Source organism: Tamandua tetradactyla, chromosome 6, assembly GCF_023851605.1.
Source record: "Tamandua tetradactyla isolate mTamTet1 chromosome 6, mTamTet1.pri, whole genome shotgun sequence".
NCBI lineage: Eukaryota > Metazoa > Chordata > Mammalia > Pilosa > Myrmecophagidae > Tamandua > Tamandua tetradactyla.
The window spans coordinates 56,801,873-56,813,199 of record NC_135332.1 but is presented as its reverse complement, the minus strand read 5'-3'; the positions used below and the strand labels follow the sequence as shown (position 1 = coordinate 56,813,199).

General features: G+C 50.3%; 1 protein-coding gene across 8 annotated transcripts in view; it reads right to left on the bottom strand.

Annotated features, from left to right (window-relative positions):
• Positions 1-2,543: 2,543 nt before the first annotated feature.
• RAP1GAP2 (RAP1 GTPase activating protein 2) overlaps positions 2,544-11,327 on the bottom strand; it is a 232,699-nt gene continuing 223,915 nt past the window's right edge. For all 8 annotated transcript variants that reach the window (XM_077165552.1, XM_077165549.1, XM_077165546.1 and 5 more), the window contains 3 exons: positions 8,178-8,254; positions 7,758-7,796; positions 2,544-6,866 (listed from right to left, as the gene is read on the bottom strand). In XM_077165552.1, coding sequence (XP_077021667.1) covers positions 7,788-7,796; positions 8,178-8,254 — 86 coding nt within the window. In that variant the 3' untranslated portion in view covers positions 2,544-6,866; positions 7,758-7,787. The remainder of the gene's footprint in view (positions 6,867-7,757; positions 7,797-8,177; positions 8,255-11,327) is intronic.

The following is an 11,327-nucleotide window of genomic DNA, read 5'->3' as shown; positions in this document are numbered from 1 at the left end:
GGTCTTTAAAATATGCTTCTTTAATGGCTTGTCTAATATTCTCTCAAAAAGATGTAACATAACTTTAATTTCTTGGATAAGCAGGGATTTTTCTCCTGTTTCTCACAATTATAAAAGCTGAGCAAAACATTCTCACATGCATTTTTTTTATTGTTACCAAAACATATTTATTAGAAGTAAAATCACTGGGTCAAAGGCTAAAATTGAACCTCCCAAAGGGAAAAATGTGATTTCCCTCCCTTCTGTTCCCCAACCCAGACTCACAAGATGAAGGAAATGCAGCTTAGCAGCAACATAATGTCAATAAAGAAATAAGGAAAAGGGTTAGCCAACAGTAAGTTCAAAAAAAGCCTAATTGTGTTGTGGCTTTGGACCTCATCAATGGAAACAGTCTCTAGGATAAAGGAAATGACAGTCTTGCCCTGCATATACCTCCAGGGATCACATTTCTAGAAAGATACGGAGAAATCAAAATGTATTCAGAGAACGATCAGGATGGTGAGAAAAGATCCAAAGCAAAGTGTTGGGTACCAAGTGGGAATACATTGACAGAGGCCCAAGTAGAGAACACAAGGCACTAAATTCACATCCCAAATTCAGAGAACCGTTGGAATCACTGGCACCAACCTCATCGCCATAGAGCTTGCAGAGGCACCATTTCATCAGAACCAGCAGTCAACCAAATCCCCACATCAATCCCAGGCAATATCCAAGGAGAGGGATAGCCTTTGTACTCAACGAAAGACGAAGAGCATTTGACTTGTCCTTCACCATTCCTACACGATTGGGGGTGCCCCAACCACACCCTCAATGAGTCAGGGATTGGTTGGTTATCTCTTGCCTTCACATTTTCAAGACCACCTGTAGCTGCCAGCTAGCATCTGGACAAAAGCGGAGACTGTTGCAAAGCTGAGAGGAGGAGTGCTAACATGAGGCTGGGAGCAGCAGACATCCCTACCCACTGGCATGGTGAGGATAATGGAGCTTCATATTGAGATCAGCATGACAGATTTGGATCTTAAATTGAAATTTGATTCTGATCTCTTAAGTGAAATGGGTATAACAACATGTGTCTTACAGGGTTGTTTTAATGACCGAATCAGGTAATACAGTAAGTTCTACTTTAACACTTGCTTTGAAAACGCGAATTTGATCCAACGTGATTGATATATTAGGGAAAATGTTGAGTACAATGTGAATGTCATATTTGCTTATGCACGTTCGGCTGTGAGAAATACTAGACAAACACAGAAAACTGCTCTCAGCTGGATCAAGATGCATGGGAATAGACAAAAAACACACACGCACACACCTTAAATACCCACCAGCTACCCCAGTTCACCACGTGTCATGAGCCAAACCCATTCACACCTGGTGTCACAAGCGCTGTCCAATTCTCTTCTCGTCACAATTGCTCACAAGCTGCCACTCTTCCGACACGCATTTCCATAAACAAACTTCAGATGTTTTTTAGAAAGAATTGCTGTATTTATTGTAATGTTAATCATTTAGTATGTGTAAAACTGTGCTAACATTTTATTAAGTCCCTATCTTTCTTATTTTTAATGTGTCACTTACAAAGTTTTGAGTGTCATTTTCAATTTTCCCATGAACCCCGTGGTGGCCCAGTTTTGCCTGGCATGGTGATATTGAGAACGCATATGTTGTGTTACAGAACTGGCTCTATGCAAAACCCTCAGCACATGGCAAGCATTTGATACATGTCAGCTGATATTATCATCATTATTATTAGCCTCTGGTGCTTGAATAACACTTGTAATTTTTTTCCAAAGCTCTTTCCCCAAAATGAATTCGTTTGTATCCCCTGCCCAGCATGTGGATTATTTTTATGATATTACACCTAAAAGAAAATGCAAATCCAGGGAAGTTAAGAAAGTTGCCCAAGATCGTACAACCAAATCCTGGCAGACACTTAAGAGCTATTTCTTGCCTTCAAAAGTCTTAAGAAAAAATAGATATATCTAAACCCACATCCAAAAGCTGCAAGGCAAAGTGTACATAAGAGCATGCACATTTGGGATTAAAAGGGGATACAAAGAGGGGGCAATTAATCATGGAAGAATCCTCGAAGAAGTGAATTGGAAATTTGGGAAAGAAAGTGAGCAGGACAAGAAACCTGAAGGATGAAGACGAATCAGTGAAGAAGAGGGATCTCAAACTCAGATACCTACAGGGGCCAAGCAAATAAGAGGAATGAGTGAAATGCTCCAGGTGTGAACAACAGGACATGGTGGGGACTGTGGTGCATTCGGGTCCCACATACAGGGACCTCTGCTGAGCTCTGGCTCATTCTTGCCAAAGAAATGGATCCAGCACCTGATTTTTTTAAAACAGCAGAAAATTCAGATTTTATGTTAAATTTCCATATTTTTAAACACTGACAGCTCATTTTGAAAGTTTAAATCACATTTCAGGCTGAAATAACCATGTACAGTATGCCTGTGGGCTGACGTATGCAATCTGGTCAACCAAAAGGTAATGCTCAGACTGGGGCCCCATCCAAAGAAATCTGAACACTGATGGACACAAAATATGTTATTTATTGTCAATTTCTGCAAAGACACATTTAAGCAACAAAATATACATTTGTCAACCTTTTAGAATTTGTTTTATACATTAACAAATACAATGTGCTACCATAGCAATAAATTAAATGTACACTATTTACATTACATAGGCGATCGGGGTCTACGAATCACCTCCTCGCGAGGAGGAAAGAAAGAAAAATCATCATCATATGCATCATCATTTCCAAGTTACGGTTCTTAGGTTCTATCACACACAGCAATCTCTTCACACGTAAATGTCAGCGCTCCTCAGGCCGGAGCGCCAGGGGGTAACATCCAGGACAAGAGAGAGGCGGCACACAGCTAGGGAGTGGGCCAGGGGAGTTGGCCCTTTCAAGCAGAAATGTCACAAAATCAAAGACGGTGGCAACTCCATTCCAGCCTTCCTGCCCGTTGCCCTCTCCCCAGGGCTAGTAAGACACAGGACAGAGTCACTGGCCCTACAGCCACTCACTAGGCAGGGCTCTGCTGCCCTTGGCCCCAGAGAGCTTTTGTCTTCTTCCTCCTACAAGAAGGACACACACGGAGTGGGTGCCCTCGGAGACACTAGCCCAGCTGAAAGCGGGGAGCATAGGCTTGGGGTGGGCAAGGGGCTGGTGGTAAAAGGGATGGCAGAGCTTGGCAGAAATGTGCCCCAGCCCGTGCCCCAGCAGGCTGCAGGGACAGCCTTGGCTAATGTTTATGGACGCGCCCTTACCTCTGAGAAAGGAGTGGCTATGGGGGACAAGCCGGGGGTCCTGAGTGCAGCAGCCTGGCCATGGACCCACCAGCCGCCCGTAGTCTGAGACGGAGACCCCACAACACACCTGTCTCTGCTGACTTGGAAATGAATGGGAAAGGTAGTGTTTGACTTGGCACCTTAAAGGGTCAGGGGTACGATGTGAAACGGGCTCTTCCCCTGCCTCATTGCTTGAGCCTAAATGTTTATGAACCATCTTTGTCTAAGAATCAGGGAGAACTGAAGAGTCTTCTTTGACCTCTTTTCCTCTTAACTTAAAAGGGAAAGCCGAGGGTTGGTAAGCGGCATCTCTGCCTTAGCCTTCATTCCACCGCAGACAAGGGTTGGTGAACCAAATCGCCTGAGCCAGAGAAGACCTGTTCACAGGAATCACATTCCCTCCTCCTTTTCTTTACTCAAGCTGCATCCAAAGCCCCAGGGCCTTCCCTGAAAAGTCCAAGAGAATCTCCTTCCAGAAACAAAGAACAGACACTGAGGCCCGGCCAGCATCCCTGAGTGCAATTGTCTCCTGACATGTGCTGAGGCACCAGCATACTGGCTTCCCCAAACCCAGAGCCCCAGGAAATACAGCCACGTACTCAACCAACCACGCAAGTAGTGCAGAGGGAAGACTGCTGGGTGGTGGGTTCAAATCCCCATTTTGCCACCGGTTGGCTGTGTGACCTCAAGTGAATTGTTTCCTCTCATGGGGACTTTTCTCACGTGTATGATGACATGGGTGGACTAGATGATGTACTATTTCCAAGAAGGTTGGGGCATAGAGAGGATGTGGATAAGGCTGAACCACAGAGTATTTTTCAAGAAACACCATTTTGCATTCATTAGCCTAGACAGAAACTCTGGCTAAGACCTTCTATCTAGAGCTCTTTCTGCATCTGTTTTTAAAACATCAACTTAGCTAGAGCCATATGGGTGCCCGAAAGCCATGTTTTGTTTTTTTTTTTCCAGTGAATCGGGCAAGAGCCAGAGACAGAGATGTGGCCAGGAAACCCCTTCTTCTAGGAGCTCACGAGTGGAGATGCCTCACATTCCAGCATCTGCACCATATAAACGAGTCTAATCATAGGCTCAGGGGGACATTCGCAAATCTTTGAGCACCGAGACCAAGAGCAGCAATAATGGAAAAAGCCCTGTGGCTTGGAGTAAAGGCAGGGAGAGTGGGGGAAACAGCCCTCCAGGAGCCTGAGCTGCCTGAGCTGCCTGAGCCACGGTCCAGGTGGCGAGGGGACATGGAGTCCATCGCTGCTCCCCCGCCCCCACCTCAGCACTGGGACCTCAGGTGGACAGGTAGTGGGCACTTCGGGAGCCACGGGAAGGACTTCCTAGAGATGGTGAGGCAAGGCCCAGACGGATATTTCAGATCCTACCCAGAGAACCCCAAAAGTAAATAAAGGGTGGAGATGCCTTTTCAGGTCTCTGCTTCTCAGGGGTCACCACCGTGCCTCTCAGTTGCTCTGGACACACCGAGCCGTCAGGGTGCAGGGGCAAAGCCTTCCCAGGAGTTGGGGGATGTGGGGGTCAGAAGCCAGAGCAGCAGAGGGAGGAGGGTAGGAGGTTCCCCAAATGGGACAGATTGGAGCCAACCCGAAAACCTCAGGAAGCCTCCAGCCCACGATGCAGCACAGTGCAACCACCCAGCAGCTATGGATACTAGCTACCCAGAGGCGCCAGCCAGAATGTTAGGATTTTTTTTAAAGAAATGCACCTAGCCCTCTCAAATTCCTTCAGAAACGTAGCCATGGAACCCTGACAGAATCCACAGGCCTCGTTCCAGCCGTGGCCACCGCTAAAATGATGTTTCGTAGAACCCAATAAAACTAAACATTATCTGTGTTGACCTTCTGACTCAAATAAATTTCACTGCGCTAGTACTTCACTTCAACTCATTTCCCAAACAACGAAATGGAAGAGGTCAACCCAGCCTGCACAGAGGACTCTGCCATTTCCACATGGGCGGGTCCAAAGGACGAAGATTTTTCTCTAACGTCAAAAGCAACAGGGAAATTGTCAGAACAGTTCCCGAAAGTGTGACATGGGTGTGCCTGGCCTTGGGAATACACCCAGCTCAATGCAAATAAAGCATCTGGTTGGAAATCCCCTTGTCATCTGCTCGGCAGAGCCGGATGTACCAGATGCCCTTGAAGCTGCATGCCGTCCAAGGATCTGCCCTTGAACTTGATGTTTCACTTGGAGGACACGCCACCTTAAACCCCGCCAAAGCCGAGCACCAGGAACAACCCATCACACCCCAGAATGACGTGGACGAGAAGCCAGAAGGAGCTGGCTCACCTGGACAAGGCGGCTCCGACTGGAACTCAGGCAGCAGGAATCCTGCAGAAGGGACCAGTGCCTACAGACCAGCAGTGAGAGGAGGACTGGGGAAGCGCGACCCAGACACAGTGGAAGGAAACAGCTCTGAAGGCAGCGTGGGGGCCCCTTCCGAAGCCCAGACATAAGCTGCTGAAGGATGCTTGGCTTCCTCCCTCCTCACCCCTAAGTTCTACTCCCCACGCGTCAGCCTAGCTAGATCCTGACACATCGCCCCCCACCCTGCCACTCCGGCTCGCCCTCGAGAAGTGGGTGCCATGAGGTATTTATGCCGCCCACCAAGCTCCACAACAGCAGACCCCACCCAGCCTTTGGGCCCAGAGGTTTTCCTCAACCAAAGCGCACGAGCCCAAGCCCTCGCGCCCCCTGGATGCCTTCTCACTCCTGGCTGCCCACCCCTTCGAGGGAAAAATGTCCACTTGGCGGGGACAGACTGACACGGGGCTGGTCCCACAGCAGTGACAATGAGGAGCCTGCACGGGCTTAGGCGGGACCAAAAACTCCAGCTGCAGTGAAGGGAGCGTGCAGCGCCCCTCGCAGCCCGTGCCCATCTCGGGATACTCTGGTTGCAGGGACAGAGGCAGCGCGAGGCCTGGTATCAGTAGATGGGTAAGAAGTGCTCAGCACAGATGCAGATAGATGTTCCGGAGACCCTCAGATGGGGAGAGCAGTAGGGCCCACTTTTATCAGGTCAGCTTCCAGGAGTGCTATGAATCTCGGCTCCCAGAAAGCACCAGCATGCACGCGCCGCGGCTGCAGGCTCCCGCTGGCCACATCCAAGAAGGCTGCGGCGCAGTGTTCTGCTCCTGGCCCCTGCTCCCCGCCTCACCCCTCTCCTCTCTGCCCCTGAGGGAGATGATTCCCTCCAGGCTCTGAGAGAGCCCCCAGTACCCTGAGGCCCCCCTTGCCCAACTCTCTTTTCCTCTGCAGACAAAACGAGATGACTGGTGACCCAGAAAGACGTCACTCCAGGAGGAGGTCGGGGTGGGGAGCCGCGAGGAGGATGGCCTTGTCGGGGGTGGGGAGGAGCTTGCAGGGCATCTTGGCGAAGGGCCAGGCAGGGCTGTGATGGGGCCGGGGCCCTGGGGCGGGCAGCTGGCCTGGAGGGCAGGTGGCCGGGTGGGGCAGCGGGCCTGTGACGATCGGAGCAGTGGACGGCACCCCCAAACTGGTGGAACAGGAGCCTTCTCCAGGACAGAATCTGGGCTTCCCTGGAGGTGACAAGGAGGAGGAGATGATGACCAAGCATTCTGGAAAGGAAGAAGGGAGGACACAAACCGCGACGGGGTGGACCTCACAGCAGGGGCGGGGAACAGACGTGCCCATTGCTCCAGCCAATGAACGCACCCAGGACGAAGAGGGAGCCGAGCACAAGGTGCCAGAAACCCACCCAACAGGGGTAGTCTTTGCCGACCCAAGAAGGGCAGCATAAACATTAACTGGGTAAACTGAGGCACCTGATGGGAGCTTGAGGTGAACACCAACATTCTCATTTTCTCTTCTCTTTTTCCTAAATCCATTTTACACAGGTGGGCTCAGCTGTGCCCCTCCCCCTGCTTCCAACGACACCTTGCCCCCTGGGAGTCCCACAGCGGGGACGGGGCCGAGGGTGTCAGATGCGTCTCAGCCAATGTCACTAGCAGGACTTCAGGCCACGAGAGGGGCGAGTCGGACCAATGTCCCTCTCTACTGGAAGCCGACGTGCCTCACAATGTGTGGGGGGCCAGGGGCAGCGCTGGGCACACAGGGAGGACATGTGCCAGCCAGAGCCCCAGCCAAGGACTGAGGCAGCGTGGCCAGGAGGAAGGAGGCAGAGGGCAGCTGAAGAGCCCCCCACTGCCCCTCCTGCCCGCAGAACCAGGCTCCATGTGGCGGGAGACAGCCCGAGCCAGTGGGCCCTTCCGTACTGCCTGTCCCATCTGCACCCAAGGCCGTCCCACCCGGGTCCCATCACAAAGGCTTCAGGGATGAGGAGACCTTTTTGGGTCCTCCCCAGCAGGCAGGATCTCCCTGACCATTCTCAAGGTTGTAGGGCCTCTGGTACCCTGACCTTAGAGGGACACACTTCTCCTTGTGGCCACAGCAGGACAAACTCGACTCACCTTTGACAGGCAAAGGACCCCTCTTTCACATTAGTGACCCTGTTGCAAGAAAAATCAACACAGGAATGTTAAATAGCCAGGCCACAAAATCGCACGAACTGGAACATCTGTGTATTCAGCTCTCAGCTCAGCCGAGATGACCAAGGGAAAGGAGGCCCCGCGGCAGCACAGAGCTCACAGCAGATCAAGGCTGTGTCATGGGGTGACAGCAGGTATTGCGAGGGTGACTCGCAACCCCCAAGCCAATGCCTGTACCACATGGGAACAGACCCAGACCTGCCAGAGCTCTCCTTCCCCTGCCTCCCTCTGAGCCCCCCACCATGGGATATGGGAGGCCCCTTCTCCCTCTAGCCCCCAGGAGTTGGAATGTGGGGTCTGGGAGGCCAATCCCCCTGCTGACACCCCCAAGCCCATCCTTACCGCACTGGAGCTGGCATGGCTGAGCTTATCAAAGCGGAATTTCAGGTTTGACCTCGGGGAGTTTCTGCTTTTAGCATCTAGGAGAAAGAAGAGTGGTCATGAAAAGGTGGGAGGAGTTCTAGAGATCACTGGGGCTGTGGGGAGGAGGGAGATTGCATGTGGAGGAGGAGGACTGGATGGGGAGGAGGGAGATTGGGTGAGGAGGAGGAGGACTGGATCGGGAGGAAGGAGACGATGGGGAGGAGGGGAACTGGATGGGGAGGCGGGAGACTGGATGGGGAGGAGGAGGACTGGGTGGGGGAGGAGGGGGACTGGATGGGGAAGGAGGGGGACTGGGTGGGGAGCAGGGGGAATGGATAGGGAGGAGGAGGTGGACGGGAGCTGGCAGAAGGGACCTCTCCCCTGGACTTCTTAGAGGAAGAAGCGCTTGGCCACTGGGCTGCCAAGAAAGGAAGGGTCAGTGTGCTAAGCCGACTCAAACTGATTATTGAATCAGTGTTGGAAGGACAACCTAAGGGCCCGTGGCAGGCATTTCTTCCCAGCTCTGCAAGCAGTGACATCACAAGAGGTGGAGTTTTTATACTATAGAAACCAGCAAACACTACAAATCAGGGCTTCTTTTTTTTAATTGTTGTGCTGATTGTCTCTAGACTTAAGAAGTGATGGAGAAATTATTAATAATGCAGTTTAAACTTTAAAACGTGCTGTGTCTGTAGACGCCACTTTGTGAGTAAATAGTCTTCCAGTATTTGAAACCTATTATCCAATTCAGCAAAGAAGTTGTTCCCATCACGGAAGAACAAATGAAATTCTCTTAGCAGCTGCACTTAGTTTCACTTTTGCCTTTCTCCTTAACATAAACAAAACTATCAGTCAGCCTTCATGTCGAAACCACACTTGTTCATCATCTGCAGCCTTAATTTGGACACAGATACAAAGGTCAAGCATACATCAATAAAAGCATTTTGAGATTATCACCCAGCCAAATGGATTTACAGTAATGAATGTTGTATATTTTATCATTATTGGTCAGTTGTGTGCTTCAGATCCTTTATATAGTAAAATGTATGATAAACATCTGTATCTGTGTGTGTGCATGTGCCTGTGCACAGAGTGTGTTTGTGCATGAGCCTGTGTCTGTGCACATGTGTGTGTGTGTGTGTGTGTGTGCACGCAGAGGGAGAGCCAGCTAAGCTTCTGTCAGCACACATGTGTATGCATGCGTGTGTGTGTGTGTGTGTGTGTGTGCACGCAGAGGGAGAGCCAGCTAAGCTTCTGTCAGCACACCCCTGGCAGGGGCTCACTTGGCTCTCTGGGTCTTCCTCTGGCTAGGGGAAGCTACAACTCAGTCCAGTTCACCTGGAAGCTGCTGGCTTGTTCCTGGAGTTTCAAATTAAGGGGTTCCACCTCGTGCTGTGAGTGCCTCTCTGCATAAGCCCGCTAATCCCCTCTCTGGACCCAGGGAGCTCAGGAGGAGTGGCTGGCGCATCTGAGATGACAGAAGGCTGCAATATCAGCCCCCCAGGCCACCTCTGTCCCCTCCCTCCTATCTGTCCTCATGCCTGCCCTGTTCCTGGGGTTCCCAGCACAACCTCCAGGAGGGTACAAGGCAGACCCTCAGAGCTGGACAGCGCATGGCTTGGGTGGGGGCCAGGGGCGGCGGGGACGGTGGGGAAGGGGTAGCTAAGGGAGGGGCATCACCACGTGGTGCAATAAGCTCGGGCAGGAGTTACCAGACCCATTCCAGATCCAATTTTGCCCCATGTGACCCTGAACAAGCTATACAGACTCAAAACTTGTGCTAGCTGCCTGCTTCTTTTGATATCTATTTAACATCAACTAGGAGCCATGCTTGGTTGCAGATTCTTTCATTCGCTCATTTAATACTTTGTTAAGCCTCATTTTAAAAATCAGGGAGTTTTGGAAGGAAGTGCATGAGTGGAAATCCAGAGGAGGCCCGGCAGCTGGAAGACCAGGAGGGCTCCCTGGCAGAAGAGACCTGGGAGCTGGAAGGAGACAGCTCCGGAAAGAGGGGGTCAAAGGAGTGTATAACTCCCCAGGTTTGAATCCCAGCTCCACCATTTAAGCAAATCTCAACAGTTGCATCATCCTCAGAAGGAGAATGTGGGGCACACTCAACACAGCAGTGTATATGCCAGGCCCTGGGTGGGGGCTACTGGTCAGAATCGGACCAGAGACTGCAGTGGTGGTTTCCTTGAGTCCAGGACCCAGGCCTGGACTTGGGCATGGAGATTCCTGTTGCCATGGCCACCAGGAAAAGGGGCCCAGCTTGTCCCTGTTGACCATCACCTTAGGCACGCCCAGGCAGTGAGGTCACCCCAAATGCTTTAGAATGAACTGTCTCCTCAAGGGATCTTCAATCCAGGAATACTGAGTTGGGTGAAGATCATACAAACAGATCAAAACTAGACTGTTAGTAGTTTTGAGTTGCATGGACCAACAATCTGCTTGAATTTCATGTAATTATAAGGGAATTTGGCATGTTGGAGTATCCTGAAAGAGAAATCTGATTCCAATGTAAAATATGGGGATTTTTTTTTACCATTTTTAAATCGTGAAAATTAATGTATATACCAAAAGGCAAAAAATTTCAAAACACATTGTAATGAGTACCTATGGAACAGGTTTTGGGGTTTGATATGGGTTACAGTTCCACTTTTGGGTTTTTGCTTCTGGTTGCTCCAAGCCACTGGAGACTAAATAGAAATATCAATATAAGGATTCAGTATTAATAAAAAAAAATCAGGGAATTTGTATTACTGCCCCATTTTACAAATGGGGAAACTGAGGCTCAGAAAGGTGTATTGTCCCGGTTAGAGCCCAGCTCCACAGTGGCCTGCACGAGAAGCAAGTGACGAGCTCTGTTAGCTGGGACATGCCGAGGCAAAGCACAAAGGATCACTTCGCTTTTGAATCACGAGCTGACCTTTATCCCCCGAGGCTGCACATTCCCTTCTGCCAACACCCCCGCATTGTGAGAAGCCGAGAAGCATTTTGTTTAAAGCACTCTGTTGGCCCAACTGGTCCTTTCTGTTTTCTCATTCTGAGCACATTTTCTCAACCTCAGCTTATCAACATCTGGGCCAGATGTTTTTTGCTATAAGGATGTACTGTAGGATGTTTAGCAGC